At 43.2% G+C, this 24,002-nt stretch overlaps 1 protein-coding gene across 1 annotated transcript in view; it reads left to right on the top strand.

Annotated features, from left to right (window-relative positions):
• The window catches only part of si:ch211-180a12.2, a 94,649-nt gene that overhangs the window by 36,643 nt on the left and 34,004 nt on the right, over window positions 1–24,002 (top strand). The window contains 2 exon segments of the mRNA XM_046369397.1: window positions 21,604–21,765; window positions 23,287–23,520. Of these exon segments, the coding sequence (XP_046225353.1) occupies window positions 21,604–21,765; window positions 23,287–23,520 (396 nt within the window).

Below are 24,002 nucleotides of genomic sequence, written 5' to 3'. Positions count from 1 at the left end.
AGTGCCTGGATTAGGACCTGCGCCGCTTCCTGTGTGAGGCAGGGTCGTACTCTGCGGATGTTGTAGAGCATGAACCTACAGGAATGGGCCACCGCCTTGATGTTAGTTGAGAACGACAGGGTGTTGTCCAGGATCACGCCAAGGTTCTTAGCGCTCTGGGAGGAGGACACAATGGAGTTGTCAACCGTGATGGCGAGATCATGGAACGGGCAGTCCTTCCCCGGGAGGAAGAGCAGCTCCGTCTTGCCGAAGTTCAGCTTGAGGTGGTGATCCGTCATCCACACTGATATGTCTGCCAGACATGCAGAGATGCGATTCGCCACCTGGTCATCAGAAGGGGGAAAGGAGAAGATTAATCGTGTGTCGTCTGCATAGCAATGATAGGAGAGACCATGTGAGGTTATGACAGAGCCAAGTGACTTGGTGTATAGCGAGAATAGGAGAGGGCCTAGAACAGAGCCCTGGGGGACAAGAGTGGTGAGAGCGCGTGGTGAGGAGACAGATTCTCGCCACGCCACCTGGTAGGAGCGACCTGTCAGGTAGGACGCAATCCAAGCGTGGGCCGCGCCGGAGATGCCCAACTCGGAGAGGGTGGAGAGGAGGATCTGATGGTTCACAGTATCAAAGGCAGCCGATAGGTCTAGAAGGATGAGAGCAGAGGAGAGAGAGTTAGCTTTAGCGGTGCGGAGCGCCTCCGTGATACAGAGAAGAGCAGTCTCAGTTGAATTACTAGTCTTGAAACCTGACTGATTTGGATCAAGAAGGTCATTCTGAGAGAGATAGCGGGAGAGCTGACCAAGGACGGCACGTTCAAGAGTTTTGGAGAGAAAAGAAAGAAGGGATACTGGTCTGTAGTTGTTGACATCGGAGGGATCGAGTGTAGGTTTTTTCAGAAGGGGTGCAACTCTCGCTCTCTTGAAGACAGAAGGGACGTAGCCAGCGGTCAGGGATAAGTTGATGAGCGAGGTGAGGTAAGGGAGAAGGTCTCCGGAAATGGTCTGGAGAAGAGAGGAGGGGATAGGGTCGAGCGGGCAGGTTGTTGGGCGGCCGGCCGTCACAAGACGCAAGATTTCATCTGGAGAGAGAGGGGAGAAAGAGGTCAGAGCACAGGGTAGGGCAGTGTGAGCAGAACCAGCGGTGTCGTTTGACTTAGCAAACGAGGATCGGATGTCGTCGACCTTCTTTTCAAAATGGTTGACGAAGTCATCTGCAGAGAGGGAGGAGGGGGGGATTCAGGAGGGAGGAGAAGGTGGCAAAGAGCTTCCTAGGGTTAGAGGCAGATGCTTGGAATTTAGAGTGGTAGAAAGTGGCTTTAGCAGCAGAGACAGAGGAGGAAAATGTAGAGAGGAGGGAGTGAAAGGATGCCAGGTCCGCAGGGAGGCGAGTTTTCCTCCATTTCCGCTCGGCTGCCCGGAGCCCTGTTCTGTGAGCTCGCAATGAGTCGTCAAGCCACGGAGCGGGAGGGGAGGACCGATCCGGCCTGGAAGATAGGGGACATAGAGAGTCAAAGGATGCAGAAAGGGAGGAGAGAAGGGTTGAGGAGGCAGAATCAGGAGATAGGTTGGAGAAGGTTTGAGCAGAGGGAAGATGATAGGATGGAAGAGGAGAGAGTAGCGGGGGAGAGAGAGCGAAGGTTGGGACGGCGCGATACCATCCGAGTAGGGGCAGTGTGGGAAGTGTTGGATGAGAGCGAGAGGGAAAAGGATACAAGGTAGTGGTCGGAGACTTGGAGGGGAGTTGCAATGAGGTTAGTGGAAGAACAGCATCTAGTAAAGATGAGGTCGAGCGTATTGCCTGCCTTGTGAGTAGGGGGAAGGTGAGAGGGTGAGGTCAAAAGAGGAGAGGAGTGGAAAGAAGGAGGCAGAGAGGAATGAGTCAAAGGTAGACGTGGGGAGGTTAAAGTCGCCCAGAACTGTGAGAGGTGAGCTGTCCTCAGGAAAGGAGCTTATCAAGGCATCAAGCTCATTGATGAACTCTCCGAGGGGACCTGGAGGGCGATAAATGATAAGGATGTTAAGCTTGAAAGGGCTGGTAACTGTGACAGCATGAAATTCAAAGGAGGCGATAGACAGATGGGTAAGGGGAGAAAGAGAGAATGACCACTTGGGAGAGATAAGGATCCCGATGCCACCACCCCACTGACCAGAAGCTCTCGGGGTGTGCGAGAACACGTGGGCGGACGAAGAGAGAGCAGTAGGAGTAGCATTGTTATCTGTGGTGATCCATGTTTCTGTCAGTGCCAAGAAGTCGAGGGACTGGAGGGAGGCATAGGCTGAGATGAACTCTGCCTTGTTGGCTGCAGATCGGCAGTTCCAGAGGCTACCGGAGACCTGGAACTCCACGTGGGTCGTGCGCGCTGGGACCACCAGATTAGGGTGTCAGCGGCCACGCGGTGTGGAGCGTTTGTATGGTCTGTGCAGAGAGGAGAGAACAGGGATAGACAGACACATAGTTGACAGGCTACAGAAGAGGCTACGCTAATGCAAGGAGATTGGAATGACAAGTGGACTACACGTCTCGGATGTTCAGAAAGTTAAGCTTACGTAGCAAGAATCTTATTGACTAAAATGATTAAAATGATACAGTACTGCTGAAGTAGGCTAGCTGGCAGTGGCTGCGTTGTTGACTTTGTAGGCTAGCTGGCAGTGGCTGCGTTGTTGACACTACACTAATCAAGTCGTTCCGTTGAGTGTAATAGTTTCTACAGTGCTGCTATTCGGGGCTAGCTGGCTAGCTAGCAGTGTTGATTACGTTACGTTGCGTTAAAAGAACGACAATAGCTGGCTAGCTAACCTAGAAAATCGCTCTAGACTACACAATTATCTTTGATACACAGACGGCTATGTAGCTAGCTATGTAGCTAGCTACGATCAAACAAATCAAACCGTTGTGCTGTAATGAAATGAAATGAAAAATGTGATACTACCTGTGGAGCGAAGCAGAATGCGACCGGGTTGTTGAGTGCGGAAGTTCTATTCAGTAGACGTTGGCTAGCTGTTGGCTAGCTAGCAGTGTCTCCTACGTTAAGGACGACAAATAGCTGGCTAGCTAACCTCGATAAATTAAGATAATCACTCTAAGACTACACGCTCTAAACTACACAAAAAATACCTCTCCCCCTACTGTTTTTATTTATTTTGCTACTTTGCACCCCACTGCAAATCTACAATTCCAGTGTTTTACTTGCTACAATGGGGCAAAAAAGTATTTAGTCAGCCACCAATTATGAAAGTTCTCCCACTTAAAAAGATGAGAGGCCTGTAATTTTCATCATAGATTCACTTCAACCAAGACAGACGCAATTAGAGAAAAAATCCAGAAAATCACATTGTAGGATTTTTTATGAATTACTGTATCTTCCCTATCATATCTATTCTGACTCAAATATGATTCCCTCAAGGTTGCACTGATGTCTGAATGGTTTCAAAATGAAATGTAGTTACGGTATATGTAACATTTAAGTTGCATGTATTTTAAACCATCTACATTGGTCAGTCCAAAATGACTTTTTAATACTGTCCTGGAAATAAAGGTATTTCCTATTACCAAGTCATTTACAGTTTCTATGCCTTTAGTTTCCATGTGCACCAATTTATTGGTGAATTCTGAAAAGCTATCCAAGGATTGTTTTATAAGGTGTTTTTAGGAAGAGATTTTTTTTGTCAAATATGTTGTATTTGATTCCATATTGTTATACCGTTCTTACCTATGAAGTTGTTCATGTTCTTAGCTTAATCCTTTGAAAATAGACATGTAAAAATATTCTGGGGATGAGCATGCATGTCTAAAATATGTAACCGTCGCTCCTCTTTAGTGCATTTTATATATGTCGCAAGTAAAAGCCTTGGGTAGCGAGTTGATACAATTCCAAGGTTAAAACCACCCTCAGACTTAGGGAGATGTAAAAATGTTCCTTTTTATTCTTCGAATTTTATTTGCCCACACATACTCTGTTATGACGGAGTATACTTTTTTTTAAGGATGTCTTCGATGGGGTAATTGGTATTACTGAAAATAAATACAAAGACTTTGGCTGCCATGCTGTTCTAAAAGAGGTTTATTATACCTGTAAGATTTATTGGAAGATGTATTCTATTTAATTAGATCTGCATTCATGTTGTTGACTAATGGAATACAATGATCTTTATATATTTGTTGTTTGTTGTCACTTATTAAAGATCCTAAGTAGTTATTTAGTTTTTTCCACCTAAATTTTATATTCAGATTTTTTGGGGTATTCAGATTTATTTATTTCTTAGCAAAGGGTGCATTGAGTTTTCAATATTGGTCAGGTATATCAAGACATCATCATCAAACAGGTTTAGTTTATAGGGACCTCCCGAGTGGCACAGTGATCCTGGTTCAAGTCCAGGCTCTGTCGCAGCCGGCTGCAACTAGGAGACCCATGGGGTGGTGCACGATTGGCCCAGCGTCATCCGAGTTAGGGGAGGGTTTGGCCGGCAGGGATGCTCCTGCCCCATTGCACACTAGCGACTCCTGTGGCGGGCCGGGTGCAATGCATGCTGACACGTTTGGCAGGTGTATGGTGTTTCCTTTGACACATTGGTACGGCAAGCTTCTATGTTAAGCAGGCTTTGTGTCAAGAAGTTGTGTTTCGGAGGACTCTCCTGAGTCCGTTCGGGAGTTGCAGCGATGGGACAAGACTACCAATTTGGATATCACGAAAAAGGGGTAAAAAAAGTTTTATTTTAATTCATGTTTACCAATACTGTCACGTTTGGATCCTGTCTAATTCTTTGTGCAAGTGATTCAAGGAGGGGGGATAGGGGACATTCCAGCCTTGTGCCCCTTTCTAAAGCAATTTCATCAGATAATGTGTTATTTGTGTATATGTTTTTCTTTAGAGTATTTATACAAGAAGTTGAAGGCTTCCAAAGTTTTGAATAGAAAAGGCCATTCAAGCCTTTTCGGCATTAACAACCATTATTGATAAATCAATATCTTGTTTTTTTTGCGTATTGAATTAAACTGAAACATGTTCTTGTTTGTAAGTGTCTATTTTTAATAAACCGTGTTTGATTGTTATGTATCACGTCTGGTAAGACTTTTGCCATTGTATTGCTAATAAACTTTGTTATTTTTTATTTTCACAATAGTCTGTAATCAGTAAGGCACTCTCCAGATTTTTTTTTTTTAATATAACTGAAATTACTGTTTGATACATGGAACTGGGAAGTACTCAATTGAGTGACGTGTTGTCATTTGTGTAAATAGGGGGGCTACTTTGTCCCAAAATGTTGAATAGAATTCTATAGGAAAGCAATCCATTCCTGGTGCTTTTCTCCATGTGAATGTTTTAACAGTATCTAATATTTCTTATTGGGTAAAGACTTTTATTAAAGATAGTGATTTATTTTTCTTTCATTTTAATTTCTAAATCAGATTTTTTTTTGCAGAGCATGAGATTGTAATCTAATGTATGCCTTAAAGGCTTCCCAAATTATATCGGGGGTCTGCTTTTCTCTGTTCTCCATGTCTACATTTGTAATGGTAAAAGTGTAGATTTTTTTCTTTATGTATTTAATACATTTCGGGTCCAGAAGATGCGTTCTGTTCATTCTCCAAACTCAGTCGCTAAGTGTATGTTCTATTGGTGTAATTAAACATGATACTGGAGAATGATCCGATCACTATATGATACATTTTTTTAATCTAGTAAATTGTTTAGTGCATTTTTGGAAATATAAATGTAGTCAATTCTTCAATAGCTTTTCTTACTTTGAGAAATAAAGGAAGAGTATTTTGTAATTAAGTGATAATGTCTGAGAAGACAATTTTTGGAGGATATATTGGCATGGGTGTTGTTAGGCCCGAGGCGAAGTTGAGGGCTGGCAAACCGTGCCAATATATCCTCCAAACATCAGCTTCATCACTTTTATACAACGGGTCACCTAAATATTCAAATAATGATTGAAATTTTCAATAAAAACTTTATTTTTAATTTATTCATACTATTTAATAATTCCACAAGATATAGTCCCGATACAAATCTAGGGTTGCCACCCAAGCCGGCTGGTCGTTCATTCTATCGGTTTGGTTGCTGGAGAAGCGACCCAGTCGTTCAGTCTTTTTGTTCTGTATCTATGAACCCGACCCAGTTGTTCATTCTAAATGTTCCACTGCCATACTGGCTGACAACATTCTTATCCCTTGCTTGCTAGCTAGCCAGCTACGGCTAATTTACAGTCACATCAAACATTGCAGCCAGAATAACAATACATAACAAAGTAACTGCATTTAATTGGATACATCCATAACAATGAGCTAATGAGGCATGACATCACCTGGCTTAGAAAATGTGCTCGCTCGTCAGGACACTGTTGTTCCGAGGAGCTATCCAACAACACAGCTAACACAATCACTTCAAACTGAAGCTGAAAGACGGCAAACTAGCTGTACTTTGTTTCGTAATAAAAAATAAAAAATAGGCATTTCTTTGTGTACATCCATAAAAAGGATGCCAGCTGATTCATGATTCCGACTGGTTAAGAAACGCTGTCTGCCTGTCTGTTTCGTCCCGACTCCTGACATGTTCATTACCACAGTATGGGACAGCTGGAGATCGAATTTGAATATTGAAACAATTTTGCAAATGTCAGAGAGACAGACAGCAAGGTTTATACAAGTCTATGCGTTTAAAAGCAAAATGTTAGTCTAAAAGAAATTAAATCATGTCTAGATGCTTTTAATAGTGGAGATCAAGTTTATAAATTGCTTGGCTAGGCTGATGAGACAGTGGATTGCACAGTCAGATGGAACAAAGTAAATAGGCATTTTAACGTCATAGATTTAGCCGGTGGTAACTTGTGGAATAGACCGGCTGGAATGCAGTTTTAACCAATCAGCATTCAGGAATAGACCCTATAATTGGAAATAAATGCCCTAAAATTGGTATATCCACACCTCATGGAAATCTAATTAGCGTAATACACAATTCCTTGTAAAAATCTGTCAGTTTAAGCTAGAGACATCTGCGTCTCAATCCACTGCATCCGCCGATGTCGCACTTCTGCATCTGCCATGAAAGGTGACAGAGCTAGAGCGATATTTTTCAGAACATGAGACATCCCGAATTCGGTCTTCTCACAAAATTGTCTGTGGTGTCCGAACAGTCTGACCGAACACAATGATGTTCTCCATTTTGCTCTACGACCCCCACAAAGTCTTGGGACTGTCTGAAGTTGGTACAGCCGATCTGCCAACTTCTGTCTGTATCATTCAAACAGTTTGGGCTACACAGCTTAGTACGATCAGGTTTAAACAGGGCTTTGACTGTCATTGGATAATAATCTCCAGGGGTCCTGTAAATTATTTGTAGAAATTACATTTTTCAGCCTCTTTGGAGGCTCCCAAAATGTGCCTTTTTTATTATTATGTCTGTCAATCTAATCTAATGTATAATTTAGGTCACCTGCTAAAATAATATTTCCCATCTGGATTTGATCTAATATAATCTAATATAGCTTAGATTTGTCCCGGGTCGGATATTCAATGAGAACAATGTCTATTTTCACCATTTTAAGGTAAAATTCAACATTCAAAAATGTCCTTCTTGGTCAATGTGCTGGGATATAAGGGAAAACTGTATAGTCTTCTTTATCAGGATGCCTACACCTCTGCTGATACAACAGTAGGTGGCATCGTAGGTCTCTCCAACCCAGCTCCTCTTTGAATGTTCATTTTCTGTGTTTTAAAAATGTCATTCTTGCAAGAAAACCACATCTACTGAGAATATCTTTAAGTGATTGAGACCCATATGCTTTCTTTTTTCATCATGGAGCCCGTGCACTTTCCATGTGATGAATTGGATTTTGTGGGTCTTATACCAAATCAAAGTTAACTTTATCTGTTCCATCTATCATTGAAAAACAGTTTAGCAGACATGACATATGAGCGTGGTCGGCATTCCATAAAATGGGAGGATAATAGAATAAAAACATAATTATTGTAAACATGACATAAATAGAGCATGTGGGCTGAGAAGACATATTTTATGTTTATTATTTTTAAAATATATGTCTTTGTACTTGAGGCGCCATGCCTTTTTTGGGGGCTTTTTAGCTTGGACTGACTACCTCGATTCGGTCTTATGTAGCAACAATTAAAATTGTGTTTTTTTTTGCGTTGGATAAAAGTAGAGACTCAGAGCTAGAAAATTGTACATCATACACTGCAGTTGAGGAACAATTGGAAGGAAATTCTGCTTTGAAAGTTGATAAACTTGTAACCCCACTTTTGAGAAAATGGACCTTGAATGTTTCAATACATCTACTGGAGAGCTCTTCTTTGTCTACACCCACTCAGCATCGCTCACACTCATCTCTTTAAGGATTCACATGTGAGGCCATGTGGTAAACACTAGCTATATGAAATAAAATCTGTTTATTTTCAAATGCACAGTATACAGAAGGTGTAAACGGTACAGTGAAGTGTTTACTTGCATAGTAGAAATATCAAATACAGAAAGTGTCCAGATAAAAATATTTTATTTATATTTTATCATTATTAGATGATTCTTGTCCGACAAACAGATATAGCCACTCTCCATTCTCATGAATAACCACCATTATTAACTCTTAGTTGTAAAGACAAACACGGAATAATAATGATTCGATATCCTTTCCTAATCTGTCCAGAACTCTTATTCATTTTAGTCATGAACAAAATAAGTACAATTACAATGTAGTATAATCAAGTCCTTCCTTCATTCTCTCTCTTCCAAACCAAATCCATTGCTCTCCACCACCCCCTTCCTGTTCTCCCCCCCTTTACCCCGTTCAAGCCGAGCTCATCCCCACCAATCTTTACTCCCCCTTGCCCCCCCCCCCAAAGCCAAGCTATTCCCACCCTTCCATCCTTACCCACACTTTAACTCGGGTCAAATGTTTTGGGTAGCCTTCCACAAGCTTCCCACAATAAGTTGGGTGTCAAGACTTCCGCCGAAGTCTGGTCCTCTCCCTGTTCGGGCGGCGGCCGGCGTCGCCGGTCTTCTAGCCATCATCGATCCACTTTTCATTTTTCATGTGTTTTGTCTTGTTTTTCCTCACACCTGGTTTCCTTCAATTACTTGTTGTATATTTAACCCTCTGTTCCCACCATGTCTTTGTGTGGGATTGTTTAAGTGCACGTTTTCTCTGGTGCGCGAGGGGTTTAGTACCCATTTGTTTGTTTTTCTGGATTCCGGTGGTTTTCTGAATAAAACTGCTCCGTTGATTACCCTGTTTTGCTCTCCTGTGCCTGACTTCCCTGCCGCCAGTTACACACTCCCTTACATTGGGTGAATTTTGGCCCATTCCTCCTGGCAGAGCTGGTGTAATTGAGTCAGGTTTGTAGGCTTCCTTGCTCGCACACGCTTTTTCAGTTCTGCCCACACATTTTCTATAGGATTGAGATCAGGGCTTTGTGATGGCCACTCCAAAACTTTGACTTTGTTGTCCTTAAGCCATTTTGCCACAACTTTGAAAGTATGCTTGAGGTCATTGGCCATTTGGAAGAACAATTTGCGACCAAGCTTTAACTTCCTGACTGATGTCTTGAGACGTTTCAATATATCCACATATTGTTCCTACCTCATGATGCCATCTATTTTGAGAAGTGCACCAGGCCCTCCTGCAGCAAAGCACCCCCACAACATGATGCTTACACTCCCGTGCTTCACGGATGGGATGGTGTTCTTCGGCTTGCAAGCCTCCCCCTTTTTCCTCCAAACATAACAATGGTCATTATGGCCAAACAGTTCTATTTTTGTTTCATCAGACCAGAGGACATTTCTCCAAAAAGTACGATCTTTGTCCCTGTGTGCAGTTGCAAACCGTAGTCTGTCTTTTTATGCCGGTTTTGGAGCCGTGGCTTCTTCCTTGCTGAGCGGCCTTTCGGGTTATGTTGATATAGGACTTGTTTTTACTGTGGATATAGATACTCTTGTACCTGTTTCCTCCAGCATCTTCACAAGGTCCTTTGCTGTTGTTCTGGCATGGATTTGCACTTTTCGCACCAAGTACGTTCATTTCTAGGAGACAGAACGCGTCTCCTTCCTGAGCGGTATGACGGCTGCGTGGTACCATGGTGTTTATTCTTGTGTACTATTGTTTGTACCGATGAACGTGGTGCATTTGGAAATTGCTCCAAAGGATGAACCAGACTTGTGGAGGTCTACAATTCTTTTTCTGAGGTCTTGGCTGATTTATTTTGATTTTCCCATGATGTCAAGCAAGTTTGAAGGTAGGCCTTGAAATACATCCACAGCTACACCTCCAATTGACTCAAAGGATGTCATTCAGTTTATCAGAAGCTTCTAAAGCCATGACATAATTTTCTGGAATTTTCCAAGCTGTTTAAAGGCACAGTCAAATAAGTGTATGTAAACTTCTGACCCACTGGAATTGTGATAGTGAATAAAAAGTGAAATACTCTGTCTGTCAACAATTGTTGGAAAAATGACTTGTGTCATGCACAAAGTAGATGTCCTAACCGACTTGCCAAAACTATAGTTTGTTAACAAGAAATTTGTGGAGTGGTTGAAACACGAGTTCTAATGACTCCAACCTAAGTGTATGTAAACTTCTGACTTCAACTGTACATCAATCAATTATTGACAATGAATGACTTACATGCTATATTTCCTCTTTTATACTGTATTTTCAGTGTCTGTGTATATCTCATTGGCATTGGCTAATTCTATCGTTACATCCTAGAGAAGAACAGTTACTTGGGGACAATATAGTTTAGATTGTATTAGGAGGAGAGGGAAGGAATATGGTCTCAATTAACGAGAAGCTGGTTTTGGGCATCACTGTATGTAGCCTAGTGTTCTTATCAGTTTTTTTTCTCACTTTTACCTCTCCTCAGGGTACTAGGCTCTCTCTCAACTTGCAACTTTTCCTGCAGCCTGTTCTGCGCTTCATCGGTGCTTGTGTACTCCATTCTCTGTGTTCGCTTCTATACCCACAGTATGGCCGGGAATCAAGTTGAAGTAACTGTCCAGTAACTGTCTGATCGTAATGAATTGCTTGCATTTTTTAAAATCAGCCTAACAGGTACTGGCGCAATCAAATGGACTGGCCCTGGTCCTTGATCTCCTTTCCCCCCTGTGCCCTCAGAATGTTGACTTTGGTCTGATAGTTCCACAGCTTACAGATTGCCATGTGAAGGTATTTAGTGTTCTGCTTCATACCGAGGATCTTCCGGTGATACATCCCCACCAAACTCCTCCGATATCAGCTTGATCACATAGCTGGAAAGGTCCCCTTTTTTCTTCACCTTCGGGTATGCACAATAATTTAATATTATTTTGTCTTGATCAGTTCATCTTCTAAAGTTTGCACCTTTTTGTTTCCAGAAGGCCAATTTTTGTTGTCTTGTTCGTCCACACGCCAACCCTGTATATGCATATCTGACACAATAGACTACTTTCTTTTCGAGCAAATCTTATTTTTTAACAACAGATTGTAACAATTTGTTTGTTTTGGTGAGCATTGACAGCATTTGAGCTATGCTTTCCTGGATATCCTTTATCTGTGTGTTGCTTTCATTTGCATCTGCTAGTTGTTCTTTGTCTTTTCCTGTAAGGGAAGCCATGGCTCATTGGGTTCGAGGCTCAGCGTCACTTTAATTAAAGATCGGTTCGCTATTGTGTATAACTGACCGCTCACTCTATGCTGTTGCAGTGACCATATTAACGCAGTAAAATTGTAAGAGTCATGACCGCTGTAAAATTGTACAAGGCGGTTGAGTTGAAGTAATCTCCTCTTATGCACTCTGAACATGTTTTAGCAGTACTCAACTCGTTAATGATTATCAGGTCACTAATAGACTGGTACTCTGGGCTCTATTGTGCCTCTAAGCACTCTGATATCTATGCAAATGAAATCGAAAATCACGTCAAACACTTATCATCAAAACACTATGTGCTTTTAAAACTGACCTCACTGTGATTGATACATTTGAAGTAAGAAGTTCAACAACAGGTTGAAACGGAGTGGAAAAAGTAGGCTTTGAAACAACCCATATGCATTTTAGAACGTAGGCATACACAGGTCTATAATTATTGTGCATTTGTATTTGATTTTGAATAGCCTAGTAATGGGGCATTTTTCTAAATATTTTCATGATTAATAGGATGACACAGTTAACTAGCAACAGAATATCTCACCACTGTGCATTTCCATCCCCTCCCCTCTCTCCTTCATTTCTTTCTCCAGCGAGAGACAGTTAACAGTTGAATTAAATATGTTTCGTTGTTACTATCAATGTTCCCAAACAGATTTCACTTGGATTCCCTAATTAAGCAATGGGTAGCTGCAGGAATAGGTTTGAGAGACCATGGAATAGCCTAAAGAGTTTGGGCAAAATATGACCTGTCGCTTAGCGAAATAACCAGAGTAGCCTACCTGACATGAGTGAAAAGCATGGGCGGGAAAATGGCCTCCATTCTGTATTCAAGTGCATATGGTTGACATACCTTTTTTCTCTTGCCTCTGTTCCAGCCCATTTAATAATGGGCTATTCTAAATCGAAACTAATTTGACATATTAGTAAAGACGAGATGAAATTGAGGATAGTCTGGGTGAACATATGATCTCTTGAAGAGAGAACAGCTGTGCAGCCTAAGGAACAGAGCACAAGCTTTTTTTGCGACTTCTCAAATCATCAATAGCCTATAGTCGCATCATGCAGCCCATATACTGTATCTTTTGATTTCTAAGGCATTCTATGGTTTAAATCCTTCACGACTAAAGTAGCCAAATAACTCAATCTAACATCTAGAACCTGTTTCAAATGATCACTTTTACGCTCAACATAGGCACTTCATGTCATGCAGGTGAATGAGGACCCAAAAGCGACTTGGCGAAAACAGAGTCTTTAATCCAGGAAAGTAATTCTACAAACATAAGACAATAATTCCACTCGTAATGACGAGAACAGACTGGAGACTCGATCAAGAACTGCAGGTTGCCTCGGGAAGGCACTAGAACCTAGCAGACTCAGACCTGCTCTCCACGCAGCATCTGAGGGAAACACGACACGACAGGGCGATACACAGACACAGCACGGTGAACAATAGACAAGGATCCGACAGGGCAGGAACGGAAAACAAGGAGAGAAATAGGGACTCTAATCAGGGAAAAGAATAGGGAACAGGTGTGGGAAGACTAAATGATTGATTAGGGGAATAGGAACAGCTGGGAGCAGGAACGGAACGATAGAGAGAAGAGAGAGAGGAAGGGAGAGAGAAAAAGGGGAACGAACCTAAAAAGACCAGCAGGAGGAAAATGAACAGAGGGAAAAGCCAAAATGACAAGACAATCTAAGACAAAACATGACAGTACCCCCCCACTCACCGAGCGCCTCCTGGCGCACTCGAGGAGGAATCCTGGCGGCAACGGAGGAAATCATCAATGAGTGAACGGTCCAGCACGTCCCGAGACGGAACCCAACTCCTCTCCTCAGGACCGTAACCCTCCCAATCCACTAAGTATTGGTGACCCCGTCCCGAGAACGCATGTCCATGATCCTACGTACCTTGTAAATAGGTGCGCTCTCGACAAGGACGGGAGGGGGAGGGAAGACGAACGGGGGTGCGAAGAAAGGGCTTGACACAGGAGACATGGAAGACAGGATGGACGCGACGAAGATGTCGCGGAAGAAGCAGTCGCACAGCGACAGGATTGACGACCTGGGAGACACGGAACGGACCAATGAACCGCGGAGTCAACTTACGAGAAGCTGTCGTAAGAGGAAGGTTGCGAGTGGAAAGCCACACTCTCTGGCCGCAACAATACCTTGGACTCTTAATCCTGCGTTTATTGGCGGCTCTCACAGTCTGTGCCCTGTAACGGCAAAGTGCAGACCTCACCCTCCTCCAGGTGCGCTCACAACGTTGGACAAACGCTTGAGAGGAGGGAACGCTGGACTCGGCAAGCTGGGAAGAGAACAGAGGAGGCTGGTAACCCAGACTACTCTGAAACGGAGATAACCCGGTAGCAGACGAAGGAAGCGAGTTGTGAGCGTATTCTGCCCAGGGAGCTGTTCTGCCCAAGACGCAGGGTTTCTGAAAGAAAGGCTGCGTAGTATGCGACCAATCGTCTGATTGGCCCTCTCTGCTTGACCGTTAGACTGGGGATGAAACCCGGAAGAGAGACTGACGGACGCACCAATCAAACGACAGAACTCCCTCCAAAACTGTGACGTGAATTGCGGGCCTCTGTCTGAAACGGCGTCTAACGGGAGGCCATGAATTCTGAACACATTCTCGATGATGATTTGTGCCGTCTCCTTAGCTGAAGGAAGTTTAGCGAGGGGAATGAAATGTGCCGCCTTAGAGAACCTATCGACAACCGTAAGAATCACAGTCTTCCCCGCAGACAAAGGCAGACCGGTAATGAAGTCTAGGGCGATGTGAGACCATGGTCGAGAAGGAATGGGGAGCGGTCTGAGACGACCGGCAGGAGGAGAGTTACCCGACTTAGTCTGCGCGCAGTCCGAACAAGCAGCCACGAAACGGCGCGTGTCACGCTCCTGAGTCGGCCACCAAAAGCGCTGGCGAATAGACGCAAGAGTGCCTCGAACACCGGGATGACCAGCTAACTTGGCAGAGTGAGCCCACTGAAGAACAGCCAGACGAGTGGAAACAGGAACGAAAAGGAGGTTACTAGGACAAGCGCGCGGCGACGCAGTGTGCGTGAGTGCTTGCTTAACCTGTCTTTCAATTCCCCAGACTGTCAACCCGACAACACGCCCATAAGGAAGAATCCCCTCGGGATCAGTAGAAGCCACAGAAGAACTAAACAGACGGGATAAGGCATCAGGCTTGGTGTTTTTGCTACCCGGACGGTAAGAAATCACAAACTCGAAACGAGCGAAAAACAACGCCCAACGAGCTTGACGGGCATTAAGTCGTTTGGCAGAACGGATGTACTCAAGGTTCTTATGGTCTGTCCAAACGACAAAAGGAACGGTCGCCCCCTCCAACCACTGTCGCCATTCGCCTAGGGCTAAGCGGATGGCGAGCAGTTCACGGTTACCCACATCATAGTTGCGTTCAGATGGCGACAGGCGATGAGAAAAATAAGCGCAAGGATGAACCTTATCGTCAGACTGGAAGCGCTGGGATAGAATGGCTCCCACGCCTACCTCTGAAGCGTCAACCTCGACAATGAATTGTCTAGTGACGTCAGGAGTAACGAGGATAGGAGCGGACGTAAACGTTCTTTTAGAAGATCAAAAGCTCCCTGGGCGGAACCGGACCACTTAAAACACGTCTTGACAGAAGTAAGAGCTGTGAGAGGGGCAGCAACTTGACCGAAATTACGAATGAAACGCCGATAGAAATTAGCGAAACCTAAAAAGCGCTGCAACTCGACACGTGACCTTGGAACGGGCCAATCACTGACAGCTTGGACCTTAGCGGAATCCATCTGAATGCCTTCAGCGGAAATAACGGAACCGAGAAAAGTAACGGAGGAGACATGAAAAGAGCACTTCTCAGCCTTCACGTAGAGACAATTCTCTAAAAGGCGCTGTAGAACACGTCGAACGTGCTGAACATGAATCTCGAGTGACGGTGAAAAAATCAGGATATCGTCAAGATAGACAAAAACAAAGATGTTCAGCATGTCTCTCAGAACATCATTAACTAATGCCTGAAAAACAGCTGGCGCATTGGCGAGACCAAACGGCAGAACCCGGTACTCAAAATGCCCTAACGGAGTGTTAAACGCCGTTTTCCACTCGTCCCCCTCTCTGATGCGCACGAGATGGTAAGCGTTACGAAGGTCCAACTTAGTAAAGCACCTGGCTCCCTGCAGAATCTCGAAGGCTGATGACATAAGGGGAAGCGGATAACGATTCTTAACCGTTATGTCATTCAGCCCTCGATAATCCACGCAGGGGCGCAGAGTACCGTCCTTTTCTTAACAAAAAAGAACCCCGCCCCGGCCGGAGAGGAAGAAGGCACTATGGTACCGGCGTCAAGAGACACAGATAAATAATCCTCGAGAGCCTTACGTTCGGGAGCCGACAGAGAGTATAGTCTAACCCGAGGAGGAGTGGTCCCCGGAAGGAGATCAATACTACAATCATACGACCGGTGAGGAGGAAGGGAGTTGGCTCGGGACCGACTGAAGACCGTGCGCAGATCATGATATTCCTCCGGCACTCCTGTCAAATCGCCAGGTTCCTCCTGAGAAGTGGGGACAGAAGAAATGGGAGGGATGGCAGACATTAAACACTTCACATGACAAGAAACGTTCCAGGATAGGATAGAATTACTAGACCAATTAATAGAAGGATTATGACATACTAGCCAGGGATGACCCAAAACAACAGGTGTAAAAGGTGAACGAAAAATCAAAAAAGAAATAGTCTCACTGTGGTTACCAGATACTGTGAGAGTTAAAGGTAGTGTCTCAAATCTGATACTGGGAAGATGACTACCATCTAAGGCAAACATGGGCGTAGGCTTGTCTAACTGTCTGAAAGGAATGTCATGTTTCCGAGCCCATGCTTCGTCCATGAAACAACCCTCAGCCCCGAGTCAATCAAGGCACTGCATGTAGCACCCGAACCGGTCCAGCGTAGATGGACCGACATAGTAGTACAGGATCTAGATGAAGAGACCTGAGTAGTAGCGCTCACCAGTAGCCCTCCGCTTACTGATGAGCTCTGGCCTTTACTGGACATGAATTGACAAAATGTCCATCAAATCCGCAATAGAGGCACAGGCGGTTGGTGATCCTCCGTTCCCTCTCCTTAGTCGAGATGCGAATACCTCCCAGCAGCATGGGCTCAGTCTCTGAGCCAGAGAGGAGGAGATGGTTGCGATGCGGAGCAGGGAAACACCGTTGACGCGAGCTCTCTTCCACGAGCTTGGTGACGAAGATCTACCCGTCGTTCTATGCGGATGGCGAGAGCAATCAAAGAGTCCACACTGGAAGGAACCTCCCGAGAGAGAATCTCATCTTTGACCACTGCGTGGAGTCCCTCCAGAAAACGAGCGAGCAGCGCCGGCTCGTTCCAGTCACTAGAGGCAGCAAGAGTGCGAAACTCTATAGAGTAATCCGTTATGGATCGATCACCTTGGCATAGGGAAGCCAGGGCCCTAGAAGCCTCCCTACCAAAAACTAAACGGTCAAAAACCCGAATCATCTCCTCTTTAAAGTTCTGGTAATTGTTTGAACAATCAGCCCTTGCCTCCCAGATAGCTGTGCCCCACTCTCGAGCCCGGCCAGTAAGGAGTGAAATGACGTAAGCAACCCGAGCTCTCTCGCTAGAGTATGTGTTGGGTTGGAGAGAGAACACAATATCACACTGAGTGAGAAAGGAGCGGCACTCCGTGGGCTGCCCGGAGTAGCAAGGTGGGTTATTAACCCTAGGTTCCGGAGGCTCGGCAGGCCAGGAAGTAACAGGTGGCACGAGACGAAGACTCTGGAACTGTCCAGAGAGGTCGGAAACCTGAGCGGCCAGGTTCTCCACGGCATGGCGAGCAGCAGACAATTCCTGCTCGTGTCTGCCGAGCATGGCTCCTTGGATCTCGACGGCAGTGTTACGAATGTCTGTAGTCGCTGGGTCCATTCTTTGGTCGGATCCTTCTGTCATGCAGGTGAATGAGGACCCAAAAGCGACTTGGCGAAAACAGAGTCTTTAATCCAGTAAAGTAATTCTACAAACATAAGACAATAATTCCACTCGTAATGACGAGAACAGACTGGAGACTCGATCAAGAACTGCAGGTTGCCTCGGGAAGGCACTAGAACCTAGCAGACTCAGACACCTGCTCTCCACGCAGCATCTGAGGGAAACACGACACGACAGGGCGATACACAGACACAGCACGGTGAACAATAGACAAGGATCCGACAGGGCAGGAACGGAAAACAAGGAGAGAAATAGGGACTCTAATCAGGGAAAAGAATAGGGAACAGGTGTGGGAAGACTAAATGATTGATTAGGGGAATAGGAACAGCTGGGAGCAGGAACGGAACGATAGAGAGAAGAGAGAGAGGAAGGGAGAGAGAAAAAGGGGAACGAACCTAAAAAGACCAGCAGGAGGAAAATGAACAGAGGGAAAAGCCAAAATGACAAGACAATCTAAGACAAAACATGACACTTCATATGTGCACTCTCGCTCTGGAATGGGGAAAATATCCTTTCTACTTTTTTCAGCTAAGTTAAATTATATTCTTCTTACTATAAAATCATACAATATATAATAATGACACCTGACTTATAAACATGTCGTGTCTGCAAAATGAACAAACCTCCAGCCTATGGCATGGCACATAGCCAGATAACATACAGTGGGGCAAAAAAGTATTTAGTCAGCCACCAATTGTGCATGTTCTCCCACTTAAAAATATGAGAAAGGCCTGTAATTTTCGTCATGGGTACACTTGACAGACAAAATTAGAAAAAAAATCCAGAAAATCACATTGTGGGATTTTTAAATAATTTATTTGCAAATTATGGTGGAAACATATTTCACTGTTTTTGGAGACTTTATTCATGTTTTTCCAAACTACACAATGAGGATGAGGAAGTGATTTCCTGTTTGGGTAAGTTTCTGGACCCTTCTATAACATTAAAATAATATTTTGTTGTAAAAAAAGAGAACTTCTCCTTTAACAGTGGAACCACCATAGGCCAACCCCCACTGAATTTTTTTATTTATTTTTTTACTTTTCCAAAATGTTTATTTTAAATTTACATTTTTTCAGAAGGACATTGCTACCCTAATTAGCATTGGTACCCTAATGCTAATGCATCTTTCTCACCTCACTGAATGAATGAAAAAAAAATGATGAATGGGTGACAATTGAATTTAAATGAGCCCTAAATTAATGATAAGGAGGGTGAATAGGTTGGTTTTAATTTAGAAAGTGTAATGATGAGTTTGTTATGCCTATTTATCATTGGCGCTCATGTTAATAATTTGACCGCGCGTCTTGCAGGTTGATACCATTCTTTTTTACGTTGTACTTTGTAAAAAAAACAGGCTGTTTTATTAACTATAAAGCCATTACAAATCACATTTATTGTAAAAGAAACTACAACATGCTACGTGTTTTTTTTTATTTTTGCTACATTGTTTTTTGGTTTTCTAATATTACCTAAAGCCTTTTTAAAAACAACCAAATTATTATTCTTCAGATAGCAGAAATGACATTTATTTATTAGACTGTTAGAATGTTGATGCGTCATTGGCTTGAAGAATTTGCTTTTTTTCACTAGGACTTTGTAGAATTATACAAATATATCAAATGTATTTATATAGCCCTTATTACATCAGCTCATTTATCAAAGTGCTGTACAGAAACCCAGCCTAAAACCCCAAACAATAAGCAATGCAGGTGTAGAAGCACGGTGCCTAGGAAAAACTCCCTAGAAAGGCCAAAACCTAGGAAGAAACCAGGCTATGAGGGGTGGCCAGTCCTCTTCTGGCTGTGCCGGGTGGAGATTGTAACAGAACATTGCCAAGATGTTCAAATGTTCATAAATGACCAGCATGGTCAAATAGTAAAAATACAGTAGTTGTCGAGGGTGCAACAAGTCAGCACCTCAGGAGTAAATGTCAGTTGGCATGGATGAAACCAAGGCGCAGTGTGAGATGAATACATCTTCTTATTTAATGAAATGAAGAACACTTAAACATACTTACTAAACAACAAAACTAAGACACAGGCAACTAACACATAGACATAGATAATCAACCACGAATTACTCAAGGAATATGGCTGCCTAAATATGGTTCCAAATCAGAGACAACGATAAACAGCTGCCTCTTAATTGAGAACTAATCTAGACATAAAAAACCCCTAGACTGGTCCCAACCCCATAAACATACAAAAACCCTAGACAGGACAAAAACATATATCACCTTTCACACCCTGACCTAACCAAAATAATAAAGAAAACAAAGAATACTAAGGTCAGTGCATGAGACAGAGTATCTCTACCGCTCCTGCTGTCTCTAAGTGAGTTGAAAACAGCAGGTCTGGGACAGGTAGCACGTCGGGTGAACAGGTCAGGGTTCCATAGCCGCAGGCAGAACAGTTGAAACTGGAGCAGCAACATGGCCAGGTGGACTGGGGATGGCTAGGAGTCATCATGCCAGGTAGTCCTGAGGCATGGTCCTAGGGCTCAGGATCTCCGAGAGAGAGAGAGAAAGAAATAAAGAGTGAAAGAGAGCATTAGAGAGAGCATACTTAAATTCACACAGGACACCGGATAAGACATGAGAAATGCTCCAGATATAACAGACTGAGCCTAGCCCCCCGACACACAAACTACTTCACCATAAATACTGGAGGCTGAGACAGGAGGGGTCAGGAGACACTGTGGCCCCATCCAATGATACCCCCGCACAGGGCCAAACAGGCAGGATATAACCCCACCCACTTGGCCAAAGCACAACCCCCACACCACTAGAGGTCTACTTCAACCACCAACTTACCATCCTGAGACGAGGCCGAGTATAGCCCAGAAAGATCTCCGCCACAGCACAACCCAATATCCTTGACTCAATTTAGAGAAATAACCATTCTTGTTATATTTTTACACGGATATATTTCCACAAATATTTATTGATGCAATTCATGGTTTACAATTGCTTATCTGCAATTCATTGAGCCTTGGTGCTTATGTTTGCTCACCTTGTGTCTTGATATGCATCTGATCAGTATGCTAAATAGGACGCCCGGCAATGTTGTCTAGTGGGTACTTAAAGGCTGAAAGGCCAGGTGGTTCTCGTGTTAACAAGGGCCCCAGGACCACTGGAAGCAAGATGGCCCCATAACATCAAAGATACACCACCTGATTTTACAGTAGGTATGGACTACTTTTCTGCATATGCATCTTTCTTTTGAAGCAAACCCCAGCACTGGTGTGAGTGGCCAAAGGGCTATATTTTCATGTTGCTATGGTCTGATTACATGAAAATTAGAGCTCTTTGGTCATGCACACCAGTGGTGGATTTTGTGTCGAATGAAAGATGCATATGCAGAAAAAGTACCCCATACTTACTGTAACATCAGGTGGTGGATCTTTGATGTTATGGTGCTATTTTGTGCTACCGGTCTTGGGGCCCTTGTTAATGTCAACAGCATCATGAATTTTACCCAGTACCAGGACATTTTAGCCAAAAACCTGGTTGCCTCTGCCAGGAAGCTAAAGCGTGGCCTCAAGTGGATCTTCCAGCAAGACAATAACTCCAAGCACACGTCAAAATCCACAAATAAATTGTTAATTAACCACAAAATCAACATTTTGCAATGGTCATTTCAATCTCTGGACTTGTAGTTTGAACCTGTAGTTTGAGTTGAAGAGAGCAGTCCATAAACGCAGACGCAGGATAGTCTTTTTTCCCACTCATCTTTATCAAGGGTGCCATACTTTCAGACCCCACTGTGTGTATATAATTGCACTTTTATCATGAAGTTTTGTAACATGACTAGTCTCAGAAAACTGTGTTCATATCACCACTGACATATATATCCCTCTCCTCTCTCTCTCTCTCTGTCTCTCTCCTCTCTCTCTCTGTCCCTCTCCTCTCTCTCTCTCTGTCCCTCTCCCTCGTTCCCTCCCCAGAGAAGCAGAAGTTTCTAAATGTATCGGGGATCATTCTGCCTCCCCGGGTCATTGTGGGTCAGAAGGGCAGGGTGACCATCAGTGTGGAGGGGAGGAGGGTGGACAGGGTCCAGACCACCTGGTTTCTCAATGACACCCCCATTTCAGACACCTCACACACAGGTAGAGCCAAACCACAATATGTTACATAACATATTGTAAGCTTTATTCTAAGACATTTTAGAGGCCCATTCATGATTATAATATGTTATAAAGCATTATACTATTATAAAGCATCATAGCATTATATACACTCTATAACATGTATTTGGACAGTGAAGTTACATGTTTTAATGTGGCTTTAATGTGGCTATGTATATTAAGTAGTCAAAAGTTTAGCATTTGGTCCCATATTCCTTCCACACAATGACTACATCAAGATTGTTGGATGCATTTGCAGTTTGTTTTGGTTGTGTTTCAGATGATGTCTTGTGTCATTTTGGAGCCACTTTTATAGTTAGAGTAAGAATAAGAAATGTTTCTGAACACTTACATTCATGTGGATGATACTATGATTATGGAAAATCATGACTGAATTGTGAAAAATTATGAGTGAGAAAGTTAGTCACAAATATCATACTGTACCCCCCCCCCCCCAAAAAAAAATGTGCGAACCTCCCCTGTTGTTAGTAATAGTGAGAGGTTAGCATGTTTTGTTGTAGCCTCTTTAACATTATCCCTCATCGTTATTCATGATTCATTCGTGAGTTTTCCTAATCATGGCATAAGCGGGATTAATTTAGATGTGTTCAGAAACATTTGATCTACTCACTTAGAAAGAATATTACTGCATATTCACCGTTCAGTTACTATTGGGCAAAACGTAAACCAAACCAAAACACAACCAAAACAAACTGCAAATGCATCCAACTAGTTTGTAAAGTCACAAGCCTGATGTAGTTATTTTCTTACAAGGAATATGGTACCAACTACAAATGCATAAAATAAGTGCTTTCATTTTAAAATGGAAAGCGGATATGTATGAAAATATCTTCAAATTAATGGTGACACTTTGTACTGTTGCCTCATATGAAACATTTGATTTCAAATCCAAAATGCTGGAGTATAGAGACAAATTGAAAATGCTTCACTGTCCAAATGCATATTGTGTTGAGTGTATATACACATAGAGCCAGACCACAATGTCTCTTTCGGTAACACTTTAATTACAGCCTACAGGTATAAAACATTATTATACAGTTAGAATGTATTGTAAGACATGCCATAAGCATGTATTATGTCTTATTATCATCTCATAATGATCCTGACTGAATCTCTGACAGAATTTGTATAGAATTTTCAGCCAGTTTAAAATGTCCTACATAGAGAGACAACAGTAGGCACCAATAAGGCTCATACAAGTTATAAAGTATTATACAAGTAATTATAAAAGGACTTTTAATTAAGTGAAGTATTACTTTATTTTGTCATTTATTTCGCATTTTGCCTTTGTTCAGTACATTATCTTAAGTAACTCGTTGCCTTTTGTCTTTTTCATGACATAATTCTACTAACAAATATGGTCCAACATCAAATGACCAGAATCCCGTCCCACATTCAAAGCGTACGCTAACAACACTAACTTTCTCCGTAACCAACTAAGCACCATGCTTCTCCCCTACGGTCTCACTTTCACCTCCCCAGTCTCGGAGAAGAGTCCTCTGCTGCTCTCTGGTGGCGACGTGGGCTATTACAAGCTGCACACCCAGGGCCCGCTGCACTCGACGGGGGACAGCAGCAAGCAGCGACTGCTGTCCTCGCTCTCCTTCATCCCCCTGATCTCCATCCACAAGGGTGCGGTGTTCAAGTGCCAGGTGTCTTATGTGGGGAAAGACCAGGTTGTGGTGGAGAGGGTGTCAGAAAAGTTCACCATATTAGGTAAGGGACAGCTCTCGCAACAGGGTTTGTGTCCATTTTCTTCAATTCAGGAAATTTTATTGAATTAAAATGGAATAGAATACAACCCTGTCTCTTTTACAGAAACACTGTATTTTACTTTTTCTCTTCCTTCTGTCTCAGTCTACAGTGCCTTCAGAAAGTAGTCATACCCCTGGACTTATTCCACATTATAGCCTGAATTCAAAATGGATTAAATAAAATAAAAATGGCACCCATATACACACAATACCCCATAATGAGAAAGTGAAAACATGTTTTATATTTTTGCAAATTGATTGATCGAGAAATACCTCATTTACATATGAAAATCACCTTTGGGCAGTGATTACAGCTGTGAGTCTTTCTGGGTAAGTCTCTAAGAGCTTTCTATTTTTATCCCCCCCAAAAAAACCTAGTCCTTGTCAATGATAAGCATACCCATAACATGATGCAGCCACCACAATGCTTGAAAATATGATGTT

Source organism: Oncorhynchus gorbuscha, linkage group LG11, assembly GCF_021184085.1.
Source record: "Oncorhynchus gorbuscha isolate QuinsamMale2020 ecotype Even-year linkage group LG11, OgorEven_v1.0, whole genome shotgun sequence".
Lineage (NCBI taxonomy): Eukaryota > Metazoa > Chordata > Actinopteri > Salmoniformes > Salmonidae > Oncorhynchus > Oncorhynchus gorbuscha.
This window is presented reverse-complemented; position numbering and strand designations above follow the sequence as displayed.